The sequence below is a fragment of the Eumetopias jubatus genome, unplaced genomic scaffold (genome assembly GCF_037043125.1).
Source record: "Eumetopias jubatus isolate StellerSeaLion01/CBP00866 unplaced genomic scaffold, mEumJub1_p1.0 scaffold_8, whole genome shotgun sequence".
Taxonomy (NCBI): Eukaryota; Metazoa; Chordata; class Mammalia; order Carnivora; family Otariidae; genus Eumetopias; species Eumetopias jubatus.
Window position 1 is genome coordinate 121415418 of NW_028274814.1, and position 24766 is coordinate 121440183.

The window sequence follows — 24766 nt, forward strand, 5'->3', positions numbered from 1 at the left end:
TTATTCTATAGTTTAATATTTTCAAATAGCATCATATCATAGAAACCTTTCTTTATCGGTACATATAGATCTAAATCATTGTTTCACATCTACATAGTATTTCAGTGCATAGACATAATGTAATTTATTTAAACCAGACTCCTATTGGTGGATATTTAAATTGTTCCTGATTTATAGTTTTTATAGATGTTCCTGCACATGGACATCTTTACAGAAGCCTTTCACACAGATACATGCCTATCTCTCAAATAAATTTCCTTGCAGTCTAATTGCTGGGTTAAAAGAGTATTTGAGTTTCAAATGCTAAGATACTGAAAAATTGTCATCTAAGAATGTTTGCTGTTCTATTGAGCATTTTTAACCTTTACTCATTTGAGGATGAACATGGTCGTATTTTATATTGCAGTTTAAATTTAAATTTAATTGTTGATAAGTGAGTGCATTTTTGTACGTTTATAAAACATTTTGTGTTTGTATTTCTAAAAACTGTCCACTCATATCCTTTATCCTTTTTTCCCCCCATGGGGTTGTTGAATTTTTCTTATTGGTTTGCAAGTGCTTTTTACCTATTAACAATATGAATCTTTGGTCTGTCTTTTATGTTGCAGATATTTTTCTGAGCTTGTAATTCGTCATTAAATCCTTTTGCAGTGTTTTTTTTTTTTTTTGGCTGTAAAAAAGTTGTCAATTTTTATATAGTTAAATTTTGGTCTTTTCTTAGACATTAATTCCAATTTTGTTACTCTTGTTCAGGTGTACTAACAGAACAAGCAGCAGGACCTTTGGGACAGAATCTAGAAGTGGAACCATACTCACAATACAACAATGTTCCATTTCCGCAAGTTCAACCACAGATTTCCTCATCATCCTATTATTCCAACCTGGGTTTCTACCCCCAGCAGCCTGAGGAGTGGTATTCTCCTGGAATATATGAACTCAGGCGAATGCCGGCTGAGGCTCTCTACCAGGGAGAGATCGAGGTAGCAGAGATTCCTGTAGCAAAAAAGGCCCGAATGGGTGCATCAGCAGGGAGAATAAAAGGGGATGAGTTATGTGTTGTTTGCGGAGACAGAGCATCTGGATACCATTATAATGCACTGACCTGTGAGGGGTGTAAAGGTAAGCATCTCTGGTTGGCCATTTTCTCCTTGAGGTTTTACTCTATTGGTTGTTGAAATCCCTCAGACTGGATTCTTCCCTTTTCCCAAATAACTTCCCATTTTCTCTTCCTCCACTCCTACCTGTTCTAAATCTCTAGGAAAAGACTTTTAGTGTATTTAGCTTATATATAAGTAAGCTATTTCCTATTTACAACCTCTCATATGGTTAAAATAAATTTATAGATTATGGGTTTTTTCTGTTTGTTTTTGAGAGAGAGCGAGCAGGTGGAAGGGTAGAGAGAGAGAGGGAGAGAGAACCCCAAGCAGGCTCCACACCCAGCACAGAGCTTGACGTGGGGTTCAATCCCACAGTCCTAAGATCACAACCTGAGTCGAAATCAAGAATCGGGCACCACTCAGGCACCCCTGTTGTTTTTTGAAAGAAAGAGAAACTGTTGAACTCATCTCTTTTAAAACTGAGATCAAGGAGAATAAGACTTTATTATCTGATGTATTTATTTTACCTCAATAGTAAACCTTTTAGTTCTAATACTTCACTCCCATTTTATAGATGAAAAAAGTGCAGCACAGGAGGTTAATCAACTTACTCAAGGCTTCACAGCTAATTGGAGGTGGAGCTTCAAATCTATAGCTTATAAATCTAATTCCAGAACTTCTGCTGTTGGCCACTAGGCTACCCTGTCTTTTAATCCTTGCCTACTGAGTGATCATTCTACTCTTAGCTATTTGCTCAAGGCTAATATTGACTAAATCAATGGACAAAGTATTGGTATTGTCTGGGCCAAGGGAATAAACCCCTGAAGTCAGTAATCTGCGTCGGCTCACCTCCTTACAGGTGAACACTTGGTGAAACTTGGTGTCCCAAGAAGAATCTGGGGCATCCAGGGTGACTGGAGTGAAACCAGTATGCCTAGGACAACCCCAAAAAACACTGACTTTAAAAGCGGGCAGGGGAAGAATCTCCCCTAAAGTTTATAGAAGGAAGCCAGAGATGGGGTGGGGACCAGGAAAGTGTGGGGTTGTAGGACACAAGGGGACAGAAAAGTGCTCAAGAGAGAACCCATCCTTGGGGGAATTCAGGAAGAAAAAGCTCATCAGGGGTTGGCCATGTTTTTTTCTGCAAAGAGAGAGTAAATATTTTAGGCTTTGCACCATAGCGGTTTCTGTTGTGATTAATCAATTCTGCAAACACACCCACATAAAGAAGGGGCATAGCGTGGATTTACTTAACCTATAAAAGGAAATTAAAAACAACACCACCACCACCAACAACAAAAACAGGCAGTAGGCTGAATTTGGCCCATAGGCCTAGCTGTAGTTTGCTGACCCTGTTGTAGACCAGTGACTCTGGAGGGTGTGTGAGAATTAACTGGAAGGTGGGTAGCGAGAGAGTACAACACTCAGGGCATGGATATGAGACACGTAAACTCATTTTGTATAGCTGGATTGAACTGTATAGCTGGATTGAATTCATGGAAACTATATTTCATTCAATTCAGGATTATTCTACTCACCCTCCTCCCCCCAAAAAACCCCACCTTTCTCTGGGGTTTTGTCTAAATTCCATGATTATGCAGCGTCGTGGAGGGATTGGGCACCGTGGGTGGGGCTCTGGTTTTCACTGCTGTTAACACAGTGCAAGGTCTGTTGGGTGTTATTCTAGCTGGTCTTCAGTCACCAGTGGGAAGGGTCTCCGAGGCTCCATTTTGGGGTCTTGAGCACACCTCTCCTTCCTGTCTGGCCTCCCTCCTGTCCCTCAGCTCAGGTGGGTGGGTTCCTGATGTTCTGCCAGTGTGGTGCTGGCATGCCTGACTGCCCAGAGAGACCGTTTTGTCTGCTCCTATGCCGCCCTAAGGACAGGCAACCCCAGGTGCCTCTCCAGGCTGTCTCCAGGAAAGGGCACAAGAATTCTTCTGTTCTGGGATTCCCGGATGACATGGAGTTTCTATAATCTTTCAATACACACATCCCAGGGTGCAGTCTGGGCATGAAGGTGGGAGGGACAGAGCTCAGGGCCTTCTCATGCACTTAACATGTCTTGGCTCTCTTCATTTTCTCTTTATTTGTCTCCCAACTTGGTGAAATTTAGTGTCTGGGATCTTGAGGCTCAGGCTTTGGTGACTAAAAAGCCAACAATGAACTCCTTTGTGCTTTGTATATGTTCTCTTGAGGAAACAAATGAAAATTATCCTAGCTTAGTGAATAGGGAGGAGGTTCACAGCACAGGGTAGAGTACAAGGGAAAGAACCAGTACCCCGTGCCAGGCAGGCCTAACAACTTGGCCAGCTCGGTCCCCCACACCCCTTGGGTATCTGTGCTTATAACCAGATACAAAATGAATCTTACTCCGTAGCTTTCCATCAAAAGAAGGGTGTGGACTTTTGGGTTTCACAGGCATGCGTTGAATCTAGACTCATTTGTGGCTGAGTAAGGACGTTACTTAATATATTGGTCAGAGTTCAGCGAAATAAAACAGAAAGCAAAATTTCAAGCAGTAAGGAATTAATACAGGAGAAGTTGGAAGAGCAGAGGAGCAGGTTCTATGCTGAGTCTCCAAGAGGATGCTCAGGGTCACCCTGTAGAACTGGCCTGCCAGGGAATTGCTGCGGTCAGGAAGATGGGGAAACAGGAAGCTAACACAGAGCTGTTGGCTCCAGAAAGGCACCACCTTAGCTGCCATCTAGGGATCAGAAAGCTGCCTGCACCATAATTACTGGCTCCAGAGTGATGGCTTGTCAGCTAAATCTAATATACACATTATGAATGCCCTGTGTCTTGCCTTTCAGTGCCCTTGAAGCTAGCAACTGGAAACCAAGACACTGCCACAGCATAATTCCACAGCTCTGCTTGCCAGCAGAGACAACAGTCTTAAAAGGGCATCTGTCCCGCAGAGCTTAAATCATATCCACAACATTAGCTGCAAGGGAGTCTGGGAAAGACTGTCCCATTTTCCTGCCTTTACAATAGAGAACATACACTAGAGTAGAAGTAGGTGTTGTGGATATATGGCCAGCCAATTCTTAGTTTATGGAATATTTTGCTTCTCTAAGCCTCCACGCTGCAAAAAAAAAAAAAAAAAAAAAAAAAAGGGTAGTATCTATTTCACAGGGTCTTTGTAGAATTCACTTAATTTTATATGTAAAGATCCTGGCAGCTCTCTTGCTTTAGGACTTTGATGCAGGTCTGTCAGCCCAGTGATCCTTACACACACACACGAAAAATTTTTAAAAACTTAAAAACAAAACAAAGATCATGGTTAAACATCCTGATTTCATTGGTCTCACGTTAGAAATATTTTAATTTTAATGAATGTTTTATTGTCGATATTTATGGCATCAAGGAGAGAAATTTCAATACATTTTTAAAAATAATTGTGAGAACGGAAGCATAACGAAGTGACAGTGACTGCCATTTGCTCAGCACTAGATTATTTCAAGAGCTTTCTTTTCTCCCCGTTATCAGTGGGGCATATGAAAATGTGCTAATGTGTAGATGAATTTTGATTCAAACTTCAAGCCTCAACTAACAAAACTGATCTGCCTCTGACTGGAAATTTCAAATGGCTGCATTTCCAAATAAGTCAATGTCAGTCACATCCATCTCCAGGCTGGGAGAGTCTACACCTATCAGCGAGAGAATGGTAAAATTCTTAAAAGGCATTTTATGAGTAAATGGGTGTCCTTTTGAACATATTCTGACTTAGTTCTGAAGTTCTAGGAAAGACTTTATAGTTGTTGAAACTATTCTGGTGTGTGGAATAGATGCAGAGTGTTTCCAATGGGCCCTTTGTTTATGGGTCAGGGCTGAGATGCCCTGACTCACACATGAAATTCCTGAAATCTTATTTGATTTTGAGATCTGATTTTATAAAATCTGATAATGATCCTACTGAACTCTATAGGTCAAATTATCTTAGAGTGGGTTGCAAGGGGGTGGCGCTTAAACTATATCACCGCATTGGAAGCCTTTTGTAATAAGTGTTATAAAAATCACAAGAGGAATCAGATTCTGATAGCAGACAGCCCAGATTTCAACACCCCCTCCCCTACCGCTGATTCTCTTCCCAGATGTCCAAGTTACTGAATGTCTGGGCTTCAGACTTCTCTCCTATAAAATGAGGATAATAATAAAGATGAGTAGGAGGAGGTTGAGGTTGAGATGAGGGTGATGGTGGTGCTGCTGATAGATAAGATATATCAAATGATTATTATATGCAGGCTCTATCTTGGACTTTACTTGTACTACCTCATTTAATCTTCAGGACCACCCTTTGAGGTAGGTACCTAGGGGTTGGTGGGAGGATTAAACAAGATAATGTATGTAAAGCAATTAACATAATACTTACCTATGGTGAACCATCAATAAATGTCCATTATTATTATTACTATTATCAATGTCTGTTATTATTACTGTTATCATTATCATTATTATTACTATTACTATAAAGCAATTAACATAATACTTACCTATGGTGAACCCTCAATAAATGTCCATTATTATTACTATTATCATTGAATAGTTGTGAAGAAAAAATGAGACACTGTTTTTGAAACATCTAGCTCTATGCCTGACACACTTGAATGCTCAATAAGCATTAGTTATTGCTGTTTTATTGGTGAATTCTTATTATTTTATTGTTGTTATTTTTCTGTTCATCCAGCCTCCTAAACTTTAATCATAAACAGTCTTCAAAACTATTTCTCTTCCTATTAATTAAGCCTCCAGCTCCTGAGAGTTTGAATTCATTAATTCAGTTCTTTATTCAGCTACTATTATTAGGGACCAACCATATGCCAGGTACTATTCTAAGCACAGGAGATGCAGTGGTGAACAAAACGGACAAAATTCCAGCTCTCTTAGTCACCATTTTAAAGCAAAGCCAGGAAACAGTTTATATAACTGAACTAAAACAGACAAAAAGAGAAAACAGTAAGACAAAAAAATAAAAGATTAACAAATATAAAAGCAATGAAATAGTATCAAAAAGAATATACAGAAAAATTAAGTGGTAAAGGATGATTTCCAGTGGATAAAAATTGAAATTTCCAATAAATATATAGCAATGATGTTAGACAAAACTAAGACAATAAAAATTACATTTAAACAAGAAAAAATGTTTAAACTAAATATATAAGCAATATGTAAATATGAAAGTAGTGATTAAAAAAACATCTAGGGTTTGCTTAAGCCTCCAGCTCCTGGGAGTTTGCCCACCTGGGAGTCTGAATGGCTCTTAAAGATGTGCAAAATCAAGCTCACGCAGAGCATTATTACCCCTCCCCTCCTTTTCCCAATCTAAAAGCATTGACTTCCACCTCCATCATCTTTGAGATGATCCAGTATAACCCTTTCGATGAGGGGTTGAAAACAAAAGTCCTACTTGAGAGTTATCTGTTTTTAGAGATGGACAACTTTAGCTTTTGTTTTAACAAGTGAACATGGAAAAATGTCTACCCTCTTGGGATGGGAAAGAAAAGCAAAAAAAAAAAAAAAGGAGGGGGGAAGAAAAGGATAACCCCCCCAAAAAACCATAGGAGAAAGAACAAAGAGCAAAGTGTACGTGAATCACTCAATAAATTATCCTTTCATTTTAGCATTGCTAAAATTATTGAAAAAATACACATTTATGGACTCAAATTGGGGAAGGTAATGACTCTCTGTTATGGGCTGGGCAATTCCTACCTCAGACTGTTTTATTTCATTTATCCTTATAATGGCTCCAGTAGATGGTATTATCATCTCCTTTTTGCAAATAAAGATACCAACACTCAGGTACTTGTCCAGGCCTCACAGCTATGAAAGAATGGAGTAGAATTTGTAGTCAAATCCTTAGAACTCCTGAGCTATATTTTATTCTCTGTGCTGTTCTTTCCTTGTATCCTTCTGTCAATGACTTTCCAAAGACAGTCAGCACTAACAGCATTTTCCTTGCATATGAGTGTTTTAAAAGTTAGTTCTGTGTTTAGGGAAAAAACACACCAACAAAGAGAAAAACAAACAAAGTCTAGGTGATGGCAAATCCAAACCCATTGGTGGTTTGACAGATTGATCTCCTGGTGTTCTCCACCAACATACTTTCCAAAAGCAGGCACAACTATAAATTATTGAACACTATTCACTTGTATACAAAATAGACCATCTTTTTAATTACTAAGTAGGATTGTCAACCCCTTTCACACATTGAAATGACAACCACTAGTCATATCACTTTTAAAAAATAAAGAATGAGGCATCTAAGTATCTTCATTTCTAATTGTGATATATATGAGTATTAGAATATATAATTTAAGAATTGCCTTTGTGGGAGCTCTCCTTGCAATGTCTTATACTTTGACCCTGTACCTCATATTAATAGGTTAAGGTGAAAGTAGGATAGACTGAGAGTTGCCTCCCAGGCAAACTCACACAAAGGCAATTCTCAAATGACTTCAGAAAGGAGAGTGATTTCATTAAGTAGCCTCTGAGATTCCCTGTTCACCCCTCTGATCCTGTTTGTGTTTGTGCAGCCTGCTTTTAGCAATCTGGAGGGAGTACAAGATGTGTGGTTGGATAGAATGTTTCAGTCCTTCTAGGCATGGGGGCTCCCCATTCCTCCTGGGCATTGCCCTCCCCCTCTGGTTTATATTCATTGCTTGAGACTGCATGCAGATACTACTGTTATCCATGGCTTAGATGGATGGCAAACTTTGTAAAGGGCCAGATAGTTAATATTTTAGGCTTTGTAGGTATTAAGGTCTCTGTCACAACTATTTGACTGCCATTGTAGTGTGAAAGCAAACGTGCAGGTAAATTGTAGTGTGAAAGCAGACATGCAGGTAAATGAATGAGCTTGGCTGTGTTCCAATAAAACTTTATTTGTGGTCACTAAAATTTGTATGTCATACAACTTTTACATACCACAAAATAATTTTCTTTTGACTTTTTTTTCACTCACTAAACATGTAAAAACCATTCATAGGTTGCAGATCATGCAGAAATAAACAGGGGGTGGAATTTTCCATGCATGTTGTAGTTAGCCAACTCCTGGCTTAGCATAGTACTCCCGCTGAATGCTTATAGGTCGTCAGCATCTTGTATCTGAATTTGGAGTTTCCTCCATTGCTCCTAATCCTGCATTCTCTGCACCTGTTTTAGGCAATGTTTTTCATAAATTTTCTCTGTTTTCTAGCTTTCAGGGATTCATCAACATTTTTGATACACTGAGGGAGTTGCATTCTAACTTTTAGAGATTATGCTGTTTCCATGAATTTTTCTCTTATTTTGTGGAATTTTTTTGACAGAAGGAAGTATAGAAGTTTGATGAATGCCCTTTGACTACTAAGTTGTTTGTAGATTTGTCTACTTTGAAAGGATGTTAGGCAACTTCCCAAAATAATTCAAAGTCAGTCCTTTTTTTTTTAATTTTATTTATTTGACAGAGAGAAACACAGCGAGAGAAGGAACACAAGCAGGGGGAGTGGGAAAGGGAGAAGCAGGCTTCCCACGGAGCAGGGAGCCTGATGTGGGGCTCAATCCCAGGACCCTGGGATCATGACCTGAGCTAAAGGCAGATGCTTAACGACTGAGCTACCCAGGTGCCCCAAAGTCAGTCCTTTTAAAATGTATTTAAGAAAACAAATCAATATGGATTATAGTTGGTAAAAGTAAGTGTTGGAAAAGTCAGGTGAAATTTTTTGTCTGTCTGTGGTTCTCCAATAGTTTAAAGAGGGAAAAACTCAAAATTATTAGCAGGCACTAAATAGTCAATAATAATTTTCATCACAAGTAACGACTGGTGTTGGTGAGAATGTGGAGAAAACTGAACCCTCTGGCAGGCTTGGTGGGAATGTAAACTGGTGCAGCCACTGTGGAAAACAGTATGGAGGTTCCTCAAAAAGTTGAAAATAGAACTACCATGTGATTTAGTAATTGCACTACTGGGAATTTACCTAAAGAATACTGAAACATGGGGCACCTGGGTGGCTCATATGGTTAAGTCTCTGCCTTCAGCTCAGGTCATGATCTCCAGGTCCTGGGATCGAACCCCACGTCAGGCTCCTGGCTCAGTGGGGAGTCTGCTTCTCTCTCTTCTGCTGCCTCTTCCCCTGCTCATGCTCTCTCTCTATCTGACTGAAATGAATAAAAAAAAAAAACTAAAAAAAAAAAGAATACTAAAACATTAATTTAAAGAGATACATGCACCCTTATGTTTACAGCAGCATTATTTACAATAGCCAAGATATGGAAGCAGCCCAAATGTCCATCCATAGATGAATAGATAAAGAAGATGTGGTGTACATATATAATGGAATATTATTCAGCTCTAAAAAGAATGAAATCGTGCCATTTGCATGACACGGATAGAGCTAGAGAGTATAATACTAAGCGAAACAAGTCAGAGAAAGACAAAGACCATATGATTTCACTCATTCGTGGAATTTAAGAAACAAAACAAATGACCAAAGGGAAAAGAGAGAGAGGGAGAGATGATAGATAGATGATAGGTGGGCAAACCAAGAAACAGACTCATAATTATAGAGAACAAACTGATGGTTAGCAGAGGGGAGGGTGTGTGGGGGAGATGAGTGAAATAGGTGATGGGGATTAAAGAGTGCATTTATCATGATGAGCACCGGGTGTTGTATGGAAGTGTTGAATCACTCACTATATTGTACACCTCAAACTAATATAACACTGTGCGTTAACCAACTTGAATTAAAATAAAAGCTTAAAAAATAATAATTTTCATCAACTCCATCTCAGAAGTTTGAGGGTTGCTTTTTTGAAAATAATAGTCTGAAATAGCTTCTGCCAGGTGATCAGGAGTCTATAATCAAGTTCTAAAAAGATTAATGTCTAAAGACAATTTTAAGCAATGTAAGCTCCTTAGTAGAAGGATAGCCTAATGTACTGATTAAGAGCATAGAGTTTGGAACTGAGCTTATCAGGGTTCAAATCCAAGCTCCACCATTTATTATTTGTAGGACCTCGAGCAAAATGCTTCATCTCTGTGTAACTCAGTCTCCTTAGCTGTAAGACGGAGATAATAATAGAATCCACTTCATAGGATTGATGTGGATATTAAATGAATCACCATATGCAAAGTGTTTAGAACAGTGCCTGATACAAAGTGAGTTCTATGTAAGTGGGTGGTGGAGTCCTTTTTATTTGACAATGTGCTGAGATAGACGTAAGGCTAATTCTATTTAGGCTACAGTGCATGTAAACATACTAGTTATTCAGCTCTATGCATTTGTTGCTGTTTAAAAAGTATGGAGACCTTGAAAGCTTTTTTTTTTTTTTAAAGATTTATTTATTTAGGGGCACCTGGGTGGCTCAGTTGTTAGGCATCTGCCTTCGGCTCAGGTCTTGATCCCAGGGTCCTGGAATCGAGTCCCACCCACATCGGGCTCCTTGCTCCGCGGGAAGCCTGCTTCTCCCTCTCTCTCTCCCACTCCCCCTGCTTGTGTCTCAATCTGAGAGAGAGAGAGAGTAAGCAAGGGAGGGCAGAGGGAGAGGGAGAAGCCGACTCCCTGCTGAGCATGGAACCTGACTCAGGGCTTGATCTCACAACCCTGAGATCGTGACCTGAGCAGAAACCGAATCAGACGCTTAACACACTGAGCCACCCAGGCGCCCTGAGACCCTGAAAATTTTAAACAACTAATATTTTATTGATTTCAAACTAATGGGTAGTTACTGTCAGTCACTGGAGTCTGATGTGAGCACATTCATGTGTCCTTGTGTGTGTGTGTGTATGTGTGCGCACGCATACATACACATATGCGTTGGGAGTAGCGTATGGTATGTGAGTTATGTCTGTATAAAGAAGCAGAGAAACAGGATGTACAATATTCTGTATATTGGAGGTATCCATTTTCCTATCCTATAGATATTCTCCTGCCACCGCAGGAACTCCCCTAGTGCTACACCTTCCTCAGATGGCAATGTCAGCCCTGTCTACTCATCTTTCATTACCAGGGAGTCTCTGTTCCTCAGTGAATTTCCTTTCCATTCATTTTCAAATGACTTTTCTGGGCCTTGTTGAATATGCACAAGACAGAGGCAGAGGTATGTGTATAGAGAGATTTGCATAAGTATAAATATAGTATATGTACCCATATTTAAATGATATAATGATAATATTGTGTTGCCATCTCAGAGTGAAAGCTAATTAATTAAGCTATTGAGATGATAATGATTTCTTTCTCAGTTAATACAAGAGTTAAAAAAAAAAAACCTGCAGAATTGTCCTAGCACTGTTCCTTTGATTCATCTTGGAATAAGGAGGTTTATTTCTGTTAACTATTGTATTATCAGTATCTATGATGGTTTTAAATGGAATCCTTCCTGGGAGGGGCTGAATATCCATGAATATTCAGGTTGACTAAAGAACATCATTGAGCTCATTGATTTGGTACCAGGAAAAAAACTGACTTCCTTCCTCCCTCCCTCCTTCCCTCAGCAGGGACAGAGAGAGGGAGGGGCCTCTGGGATATTTCCTTCCTTCCTTCCTTCCTTCCTTCCTTCTTCTTTCTTCCCTCCTTCCTTATTCCTTCCTTTTTTCCTTTTCTTGCCTAGAGACTCTTTTAAAATGCATGCTTTGGTATTTGCACTCCCAGTATCAATGTTGATCTGAAGCACAAAGTCTTTTTTTAGACTGTGTAGTTGGATCTGACATTTAGGAAAATGGTAAGATCTTTCCTACTGAAAGTCATACCAGCTGACAGATTCACAAGCAAGTCTATGACTTTTGTAAACCTTGCTGTCTCTAACTTTTTCTTCAGCTTCTGTTTTTATGTTGAGTTGGTTACCAAGTCCTGAGTTTCCCTGTTTCCTCCTCCCTGTTGTCACCATCTAGTTCAGGCACCAATCACCTCTCAGCTGTTCCACCCTTTTTCACCTTGCCCCAAGGATTCTTCCCAAGATGCAGGTTAGGTCACACCCTCTTCTGCCAACATTCTCTAATGGCTTCTCTTTCTGCATGGTAAAAACTCAACAGCTTTTGTATCATGTTGAAGGACACTTAACCATATTCTGTCCCACTACATGCCCTTACCCACCTTCCACTAATTCTCCCTATACTCTACCCTCCTACCAAAATAGATCATCTAACCTTCCTTGGCATTTCCATAACTTTCTCATTTCCCAGAATGTCCTTCCTTCCTCACAGTCCATGTTTCAAAACCCTGTTTATTCTCCAACACCTGGCTAAATTCTACTTCCTTCACTGAAGTGCTCTCTGATTTCCCCTACTCAGAATTAATCAGGGCCATTCCTAGCCATATAATGCCTTTTCCTCAAGACACAGAACTTCTAGCTATTGGGACATTGTCATATTATACTTACTTTACTAGAACAATTTTTATTGCCTTCTGCTGGAAAAATTGTCATAACGAATGTACAAATCTCCATGTCTGTGATGAAATTTCTGCTTGAGTTTGAATCCTCCTGATCCACTTATTAACCATGTGATCATGGCCAAGAGGCTTAATCTCTGTGCCTCTCTTCCACCATCTGTAATATGGGAACAGATAATATTATCTTCATCATAAAATTGTTATGAAGGTTAAATAACTAAATGCAGGTGAAGTGGTTAGAACAACAGCCAGGGAGTGCTTAATAAACGTTAACTATTATTCCAACAGGCTGTTAAAATAGGAAGGACTCTTGGTGTCTCAGTTTTAGCATTCATAAACACGCTAGTTGCTACATCCAAAGTGAGCCCATCTTGCAGTGGGTAGTTAAGAAATAGTTAAAAACCTCACCTACTTTGAGGGTGTGAAGCAGTCAGGAGTTGGAAATTCTAGAGTAGTCTTTAAAGATTTTGGAGCGTGTGACTTGTGTGCTATAAATCCCATTGCAAAGGGGGGTCGTGTGGGATGCAGGTGTCTTCCCTGAGGACCACCACTGAAAATATGATACTTTTGTGAGGATTAAGGAAAACGTGTCCCCCCTTCCCCAGGTGTAATCTATACATTAAGTAGGCCCTGCTACCCCATGCCCAACAAAAGGGTCTTCAACAGGATCACTTGAGGAAATTGATATGTATCCCTTACAGCTGAGGGACACGGGAGACTGGCATCTGACTTTCATCTGAAAAGCTGAAAGGGCAAACGATATGGTGGCTGCTTATGGATAAATCAGAGAGATTTCTCCTCCCCACAGTTTGCTGGACCAGAGAAAGCCGGCACAGGGTTGTCTTAAGCTCATGACAAGAAGGCCACATGGAGGGATTTCAGAGTAAAAAGGATGGTGGTGAATTGCCAAATTCCTACATGTGGAAGAAGGGGATATAAGTCATGGGCTAGAATAGAGACTTATTTGCCTTCATTGAGGAATTGCAAAGGAACAAATCCCAGTGGTGAGCATTCTCTAAAGAACCCAACCCAAGAGAGAAGGAGTCAATTTCAGAAACTTGCTAGGCACAAGCCAGCTTCTAACGGTGCAGGCAACTAAGCACTTTCCTGTTAATTCTTCCCTTGCCTCCCACAATCCTCTCCTTGTTCACTGCTTCACCTTGACTCTGGAAGTGTCAGAAATTACAGTTAGCGGGGTGGAGGAGAGAGAGGATAGGTGGCAAGTGGGGGAAAAAGAGAAAGAGGCAGTTGTGTTTCCTTCCTGCCTGCAGCTTAATTGTAACAGGCTGCTGCTGTGGCTATCCTTTCTCAGGGGAGATGTTTGCTTTTAAATCAAGGTTGGCGTTTGTATTATTACACAAGGCTGGGCATATCAAATACTGAACTGAAGCCATCACTGTGACCTCTCCCAGTCTGCCTGGTAAATAGCAACTCGTTTTGCAAGGCTTAGCTCAACACTTACTTCCGAGTCTGATCTCTTCACCCAGAACTGACCATTCTCCCTGCTTCCTCTGCCCAGCCCAGCCCACCCCAGGAACACTTAATTTCACTTGTTTGGTTGTTTGCATGGCTTTAACACTATAAACGCTAAGAGGGCAGGGACGACTTACTTGCCTTTGTACCCCTGGCCCCTAGAGCTCACTGGTACACAGCTGTCTCCCAATAAAGATATAAGGAAAGTAACCTATCTTAAAAAACAAAGCAAAGGGGAGCCTGGGTGGTGCAGTGGGTTAAGTGACGGACTCTTGGTTTCAGCTCAGGTCGTGATCTCAGGGTCCTGAGACTGATCCCCGTGTCAGACTCCAAGTTCAGTGGGGAGTCGGCTTGAGATTCTCTCTCTCTTTCTCCCTCTGCCCCTCCAACTGCTCCCTCTCTCTCTCTCTCAAACAAATAAATAAATCTTTAACCACTCCCCCCAAAAGTTAAGATTTTTCTTAAGAGAGGCTATAATTCAAACGTGTCTTTATCTTTGAGCGAGAAATTGAAAATAACAGCCTTTTGGATGTTGCAGTAAGGTTGAAGGTACCTTTGCCACCTGTACACTCAAGGATGACCTGGGTGCTCTTCAGGGGTTCTTTTTTAAATTTTTTATTGTTTTAAAGATATTATTTATTTATTAGAGAGAGAGAGACACACACAGTAAGAGAGGGAACACGAGCAGGGGGAGTGGGAGGCGGGGAAGCAGACTCCCCACGGAGCAGGGAGCCCGATGCAGGGCTCCATCCCAGGACCTGGGACCATGACTTGAGCCGAAGGCAGACGCTTAATGACTGAGCCACCCAGGCGTCCCTCTCCAGAGGTTCTTGAGACAGTGCTCTGGCATGCCTTAATCCTAATGTGTTTTTCTGAGTAGAAGTTGTTAGGAGCCCTTTTATTCCTTTCTGTGTTTCTTCCACAGGTTTCTTCAGGAGAAGCATTACCAAAAATGCTGTGTACAAGTGTAAAAACGGGGGCAACTGTGTGATGGACATGTACATGCGAAGAAAGTGCCAAGAGTGTCGCCTAAGGAAATGCAAAGAGATGGGAATGTTGGCTGAATGTATGTATACAGGTATTCACATCAAGCAATTAAATTCCACTAAAAATCTCTTAAGGAGGCAGAAGGCAGGTAACTCATCTGATTAGTACTTCACATACTAAAGAAGAGATTGACTAAGCCATCCAAGTTCTTGAAAAGGGTAATGAGCCACTGAAATTGTCCAAAGTGTCAGCTACAGAGCATTTTATTCCCCTGAAAGAAGCAGCTTTTTGTTGTTCCTTGTTGCAAGAATCACATGTGGGGTGAAGTGGCATTAATCTACAGTGAAAGTAACATGTTGTAATAAGCTACCAAGAATGACAACAGCCTAAAAATTTTCTCCAAATTTGATTTAATGTCTTTAATATTGTTTAATTAGCATAAAAATTCACAGTAGTGGGAAAGATTAAGAATGTTTTATAAGGTATAACTGCCTCTGAATTGTCTAAATAGAGTTTTAAACCAAGTCATTTTATTAGTAGTCCTTCTTCTCTTAGTGCAGCTTTGAACCAATTTGTATAGGTTTACACAGGAAATTAACTACTGTGGGTTTTAATATAATTTGGCCCTTTGATCTGATAAAGAGACACTGTATTAACTGCTGGTTTTGTGAGGAACCATAATCTTCATCAATTTGGAATGCATGCTAGTATATAACATATTAATTTTTCATTCTGCGAATTCTACAGACCACTCAGATTTTGAGATATGTCCAATTCCTCAAAATGCAAATGACAAACAAATGTCACCAAGGGGATGATAACATTCAGGGAGGGAATGCCACAGGGAATAAAAGCCTTTGGAAGGTGACTCCTATTCTATTGTTCCCACACTGTACAGGCGACTGGGATGGACCCAGAGAAATAATGTGTGCAGGAGGGGGAAAAATAGGTCAGTGTAAATAATCCAGCTCTGGGTGGATGAAAGTTTTATAGTAGATGATCACTATCTCCTCTTAGCATATGAAACAAGAGACTGCAGTAGGGGCTACTGCTGGAATCCAATCTTGCAATGGAAATGCTTACTTTGATACTGGGGAGTTCATGTTGCTCATCACTTAAACATGAACTCATTCCAATGGGAGCACTGAGGATATTTTTCGTGATTCCACCTACAAGAGTCTGTACTATTATTAATGTAAACTTGTCCAGTAACAGATGCAGAGCTTTCCCGTGATCTTATAAAATAAATTCCCTGGACAAAGAAATTCCTGGAACTTAGTTTCATTAACATTGAGAGAATAAGGATGTTAAGTGGGAATATGGAAGATTGTTCTGCATTATTTTTTATAGCTCTGTTTAAGTATAAATTAATGATGATATATGATTCTTCAAAAGGAAATTTCAAAGTCCCTTTGAGTTATTTCCATCTCTAACTATGTTCTCAATAATGTATACAGTTCTAAAAATTAAGAAGATTTAAAATTTTCCCTAAAGGATGTTGACATTTGTTTTGCTCAGTATGTGTTTACTTATGTGTGTTTAATGTGAAATTGAATATACTTTTTATGATACAGCTATGTGAACATGGATGAGAAATAATATTAACATTATGTTGTGAAACACTAGCTTTCAGGGTCCCCTAGACCTGGAATGGGGAGAGTGTCATTCACTTTTTTATTGACTGAATACCTTGCTTTGTACAATGCTTTGGTATTACAAATTCTTTCCATAAAGTACATTTTTTTAAAAAAGCCCCAATTATCCTTATTCTTTCTTTTTTAAAGATTTTATTTATTTATTTGAGAGAGAGAGAGAGAGCACATGAGAGAGGGGAGGGTCAGAGGGAGAAGAAGACTCCCTGCCAAGCAGGGAACCTGATGCGGGACTCGATCCCGGGACTCCAGGATCATGACCTGAGCCGAAGGCAGTCGCTTAACCAACTGAGCCACCCAGGCACCCCCAATTATCTTTATTCTATACAAAACTCTTTGAGGTAGATAGTTTTCCTATTTTATAAATGAAGAAACTGAGAGTCACAGAGGGATAAATTTCTTGTTCAAGGCCAAGTCTCAAAATTCAGAAGGGCTAGAATTAGCTCTGTGCCAAATTGCATGGATGTGAGCCTCATGACCACAGACCCAATGCGACTCTGTGGTGAAATCTCTGTGTTTTATTTTTTCAGGCTTGTTAACTGAAATTCAGTGTAAGTCTAAACGACTAAGAAAAAACGTGAAGCAGCATGCAGATCAGACCATTAATGAAGACAGCGAAGGTCGGGATTTGCGACAAGTGACCTCGACAACCAAGTCATGCAGGGTAATAACATGCAATGGTGTCCGCTAAAGCCCATAGCTGCTGAGCTTCTAGGCATGTAGTGACCTGGCTGGGAGGCTTTAAAAAATTAAAGCCACCATAAGCAGAATTTCATTCCAGTTGTGCATTAAGTGGGTTTCTTCTTTTTAATCGAGAAAGTAATGTCTGCTTTGGTGTAGAAATTCAAATAATAGCAGTAAATAAAGTAAAATGAACACTGTCTGTCTCCCTGGCTCCATTCCACTCCTACTACCAAGAGGTTGCCAGTAGAAATGGTTCAGTGTAGATAATGGATTTTTCAGGTTGAGGGTTTTTTCTTTTTTTTAAGATTTTATTTATTTGACACACACACACAGAGAGAGAGAGCGTACAAGTAGGGGAGTGATAGGCAGAGGGAGAGGGAGAAGCAGGTTCCCTGCAGAGCAGGGAGCATCCCCTGCTGCTGGGCTGGATTCCAGGACCCTGGGATCATGATCTGAGCCAAAGGCAGACACTTAACCCACTGAGAACACCAGGCACCCCTCAGGTTGAGTTCTGATGACCATTTTCTTTTCTCTGTCATTAAGAAGGGAAATGTAAAGTGGGAAGGATGTGTATTCAGTAGAAGTTTGTGGATTAGTCCCTATCAATGGGTAAAACTGAGTCTATACACATCTGTGGAACAATAGAGAAAAGCCTTTCCCATAGAGCTCACAAATTATGCAAGAAATCCTTTGAACAAATTGAGACAAAATAGAGGAACAGCATTTTGGATGATTGGTTAAACACATGGTGATAATCCACAGGGTATATGGAGGAACTTTAATTTGCCATTAGTTGAGAAAACAAAAATCCATACTTGCTTAAGTCACACTCTTCTTAATACTTATTATACTACCAACAAGGAAAACTTCATCCACATTTAGTTTTCCAAGTATGGTATTTTTGCATTCATTTCAGAAAAAATAATTTCATATTATCTTGCCATAGTACTTCGTCAATCACACTTTGGTATGAGGAATCAAAGAGTTGACACAATTATCCACACTCTTCAAAAGATGCTAGTCAGGGAGAAAGTGATGTTTGGGGTCTGAATTGTCCAGATTGATGACTCTACTTCAGGGCTAGGCAAACACTTTCTTCTGTAAAGGGTCAGATATTTTAGGCTTTGGCCACAAGGTCTCCATGACAACTACTCAACTCTGCCATTTTAGTGCAGAAGCAGCATAGATAACACATAAACAAGTAAGTATGGTTGTATTCCAGTCGAGTCACAAAACCAGGTGGGTTTGGTTGATGGGCCATAGTTTGTCAACTCTTGCTTTATATGAATGCTCTAAAATGTGGGAACTTTTCCTTAGTGAACTTTCACTGAAATTCTCTCTGAATGGGCTTGATAGATTTCATATCCAGACTATTATATATTACCAAGAAGCACATGAAATGGATATTTTGTTATCCCTATTTTACAAATAGAAAAATGAACAACTTGGGACACATTTAGTGAAATGTGATATGGCTTGCCCAAGGACCCAGAGTAAGCAATTATGGTACACATTATATCAGAGTGCATAGTTCCTGCCATATTTAGGGCTTTTATCAACAATTTCTGAGATAAGTTTACTCCAGATGGACGCACATATACAAAAAATGCCTTATAACCACCTTCCCTAACACCTTTTATTTTTTTGCCAGTGTAGGAGAAAACTGAACTCACCCCAGATCAACAGAATCTTCTGCATTATATTATGGATTCATACAGCAAACAGAGGATGCCTCAGGAAATAACAAATAAAATAGTACGTACAGGTATCTGAAAATACATGGGTTTAAAGTTCATATTTTCTGGAGCTTTTAGTACCTTGGAGGTAGAATTTATATATGAATTTGTTATTTTGAAATAACTAGAGCTGAGAATTTAGTTTATACATTTAAACTTTTAGCAGCATTAAACAAAGAATAAGAAGTCTCATATCTATCTAGGTGATAGTAATTATCCTCCAAGGATCTGAAAAATATGAGCTGGAATTTAAATTTTATTATCCAAATCTGGTTCTTTAGTCTAATGATTTTGTGTTGATTTATCCTTTTACCTACTTATTTATCATTTGCTTTTTTTCCTCTTAAAATTTAGTTAAAAGAAGAATTTAGTGCAGAAGAAAACTTTCTCATTTTAACTGAAATGGCAACGAGTCATGTACAGATTCTCGTAGAATTCACAAAAAAACTGCCAGGTATTTTTACATGTAGATACTTTTCTGTTATACTGTGTAATATTCTCATGACATTGAGAGAGTTAGTTCTGTTCATTGTAAAGTAGTGATTATTTTACATCTGATTTAAATTAATGTGTCTAAATACTATAGGCATGAAATGTTAGAACCAGGTAAGATATGTGAAATCATTTATAATAGTTCTTCTGAATTGATAGACTAAGAAATTGAGACTTTGCAAAGTTGTCATTTATCCATTTGTTCATTTAATAAACATTTGTTGATACCTACTTCATACTAAGTATCTAGCTATTACCTTCAAGGGGAATGATTAAAGAAAGGTCATAATAAAAAATTATATACAAGTGCTGTTTGAACATAGAGGAAGAGGTTGCTAATTGTCTGAGAAAGACAGGGAGACTTCAAAGAAAATAATTTTTTTTTAAAGATTTTATTTATTTATTTGAGAGAGAGAATGAGATAGAGCATGAGAGGGGAGAGGGTCAGAGGGAGAAGCAGACTCCCCGCCAAGTGGGGAGCCCGATGCGGGACTCGATCCCGGACTCCAGGATCATGACCTGAGCCGAAGGCAGTCGCTTAACCAACTAAGCCACCCAGGTGCCCAAGAAAATAATATTTTAATTGGGTCTAAAAGATAAAGCAGTTTTCCTGGTGGTACAGAAGAGAAGGAAACTTCCAAGTTGAGAGATCTGCTTGTAAAAATGTAAAATATAAAGCATAAATAAAAACAGGATTATTAGAGATGAGAGAGGAAAATTCCATGTAATCGCAGCATAATGTGGTGGGCTCCTTGGTTAGACATAAGGTAGTTGGTACCAGACTGATAAGGGTCTAACTAAGGAATTTAATAATCATCCCCTGGATGGTAGAGAACTTTTGGTGCCTCTTTGTTGTTGTTGTTTGTGTTGACAGGGAAGCTATGGATTTATGTTATATAGATATGACTTGATCAGTTTTATATAAGATAGATTTGAATGGGGAGAGACCAAGGAGGAGGGATCAGTTAGGATGCTACTGCACTGATCAAGGCAGAGGGCTTGGAATAAAATAACAGCAGTGGGAGATGGAGAGAAAACAACATGAAGAGAGATTCAAAAATTGATAGGGCTTAATGAACAATTATATTTGTGGAATGAGGGAGAGGAGCTTATCCATAGTCATTTGGATGGTGCCAGTACAGAAACTAGAATTCAAGATTCTTATCTCCCAGCTTCCCAATTCTTCCAGCTACATTATCAATGCTATCTAAGCCAATACATTTAAGTTGTTTCAGTGTTTTAAAAATATATTAGTACAATAGAATTCTGTGATCTAGAAGAGTATAATTAAAACCTTGTACAACAGCATAACCCTGCAATATTAAATTATAGAAAGCAACTTCTGATGTAAGATTTTAATTAGACAGGTTAATTTGTCTTCTTTGGCCAGCATTATGCTATTATTTTATTAAAGTGTCATGGATAGACATAAGCCTACATAAAACTCATAAAATGTGAGGAGAAAGTGCTCATTATCATTTTAACATTAATATTCTCTCATTTTTTATTAACAGTGAAAGAAGGACTTAATTTGTTATATGCTAATTAAGGCAATCTTGATCAAAAACAAGTTTATATAAGAGTAGGAAGTGTGGGAGGAGGAACTGGGAAAGGGAGAAATCTGATGTTTTTGGTTGTTTGTGAAAAGAGAGTTTTTCCGTTCAAATGGTCTGTTGGTCTTGAATCACAAAATAATTGAAGAAAAAAATCTTCATAAAAGGTAGCTTATCTGAAGACAACAGCAATAACTGACACATCTGATTAGACTAGTTCCTGAGGGGAGGAAAGAGTACAATTAATGTATGTTTAATGTGTAAAGCAAGGGCACCTGGCTGGCTCAGTTGAGAGAGCATGTCACTCTTGATTTGGAGGTTGAGAGTTTGAGCCCCACATTGGGAGTGGAGATTACTTAAAAATAAACTTTTAAAAAATTAAAAAATAAAAAAACTTTTTAAAAAAGAAAAAATTAAAATACAAAAGGAGATAAAAGACCCAAAACTCCTGAGAAATTTTAACAAGAGTAACAATACAGTTAAAATTAACATTTTAACAATAATAATGGAAATGGCATTAGATAAATAGTAATAATAGTGCTATAATTCCAAAAATGAAAGGTGTTTGTGAAAGATAGTAGAGATGAATCATTTCATTCTGTAGTTCATTGAACATAATCTGTGCCAGGCATTGTCCAGGGTGCTGGAGACCCTGCAGGAACGGCTCCTGTCCCCAAAGGAGCTCTTAGATTCACTAAGACAGTGATTCTTTTTTTTTTTTTAAACAGATAGTCTAATTTTATTTTTTATTTTTTTTAAAGATTTTATTTATTTATTTGACAGAGAGAGACAGTGAGAGCAGGAACACAAGCAGGGGGAGTGGGAGAGGGAGAAGCAGGCTTCCCGCTGAGCAGGGAGCCCGATGTGGGACTCGATCCCAGGACCCTGGGATCATGACCTGAGCCGAAGGCAGACGCTTAACGACTGAGCCACCCAGGCGCCCTAAGACAGTGACTCTTAATCCTTCTCGTTATCCTCTTCTCTAAACTCCCATTGTTATTTAATACTTTTCTAAGCCATTTAGACCCTGATGGTATAGTTTATATGTACTGTATGCGCACGCATGTGTGTGTGTGTGTGTATATATGTGCATAGGAGCTTGTGTTTGTTTCCCATTTATTCAGTTATCCAATTATTCAACAAATAATTCTTGGATATCAATTATGTGCCAGGCCCTGGGGATACAAAAGTGAACAAAACGGCAAAGTGTCTGCCCCTAGGAAGTTTATACTCTATTAGATGTGGCAGACAATCAACAAATATGCAAATAAATTTATTATGTTAGGTAGTGGTAAATTCTATGAATAAAAGATAAAGCAGGTAGGAACCAGTGAGTTCTGGGGAGTATTATTTTAGTAGGATTACCTTGAGGCAGAGATCTGCATACAGTGAGGGAGTGAGACATGGGGATAGCTGGGGAAGGGCATTTACCACTGAGGCAAAGCAAGCTTGTTGGTTCACAGCAGAGCCAGGGGTCAGGGTGGCTAGAGCGCAGTGAGTGAGGGCAAGGAGGAAGAAGAAATGATGTCAGGGAGGCTGCTGGGGACTGTGGCATATAAGCCAGGATAGGACTTTGGATTTTCCAAGTGTGTATGTTCCTTCAGGTTATCAATCCATTCCCATATTTCTCTGATTTTTTCTACCCTGCATGATACAGTGCTGAGCTCAGAGCAGGTATCTTAACATGACCTTGATTGTTTTGTTTTTTTGAAAATGTCCCCATTGTCCAGATGAACTAATGAATCAGCCAAATATTCCCTTAAATGTCTGGATATATGTAAAGATTTTTTTCTGGTTTGTGGATGCTTCCATTCTGCAGAGTTGACCCTATGACACCAGATGTGACTAATATATTGGCTCAAAGAGAATTTGTTTTCTTCTAATTTCTGAGGATTGCTTCATCTGAATCAATCTGTTCTGCCTTAATATGTATTTTTGATGTGGATCTGACATCCTTTTTTTACCCAACTTGTTCAACAAATCCTACTCAATGAAAATAAAAGTCAGCTTCTATTTGGGAGAGAACAGTAGATACTTAATGACTCAACCTACCCAATCTTTTTTTTTTTTTTTTACTGCTCCAGTCAATGAAAGGGGAACTTTATTGAGGCCCCAGGGCCTTGGGGCTCGGGCAGGAGGCCGCCCTGCTGGCAAAGGAAGAGCCGGTGGAGGGGCCTTATTTGACCTTCTTTTTGGGGTGCAGGTTGTTGGTGTGGCCGCACTTCTTCTTGCGGCAGTTGACAGCGCGGGGGTGCAGGCGAGCATAACACTGCGGCAGATCATCTTGTCGCAGTTGTATTTCTGGGCCAGCTGGGGTGGAGGGAAGTCTCGATGATGCCACCCCGGAGGCGAAGCACCAAGTGCAGGGTGGACTCTTTCTGGATATTATAGTCTGACCGAGTACGGCCATCTTCCAGCTGTTTGCCCGCAAAAATCAGATGCTGCTGGTCAGGCGGGATGCCCTCCTTGTCTTGGATTTTGGCTTTGACATTCTCAGTGGTGTCACTGGGCTCAACCTCGAGGGTGATGGTCTTGCCCGTCAGGGTCTTCACAAAGATCTGCATCTCTGCATCTGGGGCACGAATGCGCAAGGCCGCCGCCACCAAACTACTCGGCCACCTCGTTGAAGAGAAAGAGGGCGGCGGAACCTCAACATACCCAATCTTAAAACAATTATAAAATCACTTTATGGAAATGCTTTATCAATGGGGATGATAGTGATGATGAAATATTGTTAATATAGAATTCACAATTCCCTCATACTGATTTGATTATCACCTTCACCCAGGATTTCAGACTTTGGACCATGAAGATCAGATTGCTTTGCTGAAAGGGTCTGCAGTTGAAGCTATGTTCCTCCGTTCAGCTGAGATTTTCAATAAGAAACTTCCAGCTGGACATACTGACCTACTGGAAGAAAGAATTCGGAAGAGTGGTAAGTGATTTGGTTAATGGTAAAGAGTTTGCTCCTGCAAGTAAGAATTAAATAGATGAGGCGTTTAGAGGGTTGGTTCAAAAATCCTGGTTGTATTAGCAAAATACCAAAAATACTCTTTGCCATATATTAAGATTAAGGGCCAAAGGAGGAATTTTTTAAAGTTTGGAAAATTAGTCTGATAAAAAACATAGCATACAGGAGCTGAGATAATTCAGTCCAAAAAAAAGATTCATTTGTTCAAAACCTTCATGTATGAATGACTATGAATCAAACTATTATCCATCTCTATTCAAAGCAAAATAAAAGGAATTATTAATAGCAACATTTATACCTCATTTACTAGGTTTTAGACACTGTCCTAAATACTTTACATATATGATTTCATCAAATCCTTGCAAAGTCCTATGAAATAAGTACTGTTATTATTCAAATTTAATAGATAAGGAAACTGACAGAGAGTGGTTAATAACTTTCCCAGAGATAGACAGGAAGTCTGACATTAGAAGCGCTGTGTCTAAACTACTATACTACACTGCCTCTCAATAGACAAAATAAAATAATAGTATGAGTTGAACTTACTATAGAGGAATACTGTGACAGAAAGAGCTAAGAGACATTGGAATAAATTTCTAGGAATTCTGTGCAATTTATCTTAGAAGAGTTTTAAAATAGGATAAGTTTTTATTTTCCTGAGATACTTTATATATGGATTGGGAGAGGAGGGATGAATGAAATGAAATGATGGCTCAAGATCTTTTCTTCCCAAAGTATTATCCTCTTATGAGTGACTA

The 24766-nt window shown here is 39.3% G+C and overlaps 1 protein-coding gene and 1 pseudogene across 5 annotated transcripts in view; one reads left to right on the forward strand and one right to left on the reverse strand.

Moving 5' to 3' along the window:
• NR1H4 (nuclear receptor subfamily 1 group H member 4) overlaps window positions 1-24766 on the forward strand; it is a 57312-nt gene that overhangs the window by 15336 nt on the left and 17210 nt on the right. For 2 of the 5 annotated variants that reach the window (XM_088025666.1, XM_028121634.2), the window contains exons 2-7: window positions 754-1119; window positions 14859-15011; window positions 17103-17236; window positions 18913-19011; window positions 19347-19446; window positions 23826-23972. In XM_088025666.1, the coding sequence (XP_087881792.1) occupies window positions 754-1119; window positions 14859-15011; window positions 17103-17236; window positions 18913-19011; window positions 19347-19446; window positions 23826-23972 (999 nt within the window). The remainder of the gene's footprint in view (window positions 1-753; window positions 1120-14858; window positions 15012-17102; window positions 17237-18912; window positions 19012-19346; window positions 19447-23825; window positions 23973-24766) is intronic. The other 3 variants (XM_028121636.1, XM_028121635.1, XM_028121637.1) reach the window with 2 other exon arrangements.
• Window positions 23195-23616, reverse strand: LOC114222948 (ubiquitin-ribosomal protein eL40 fusion protein pseudogene; annotated as a pseudogene).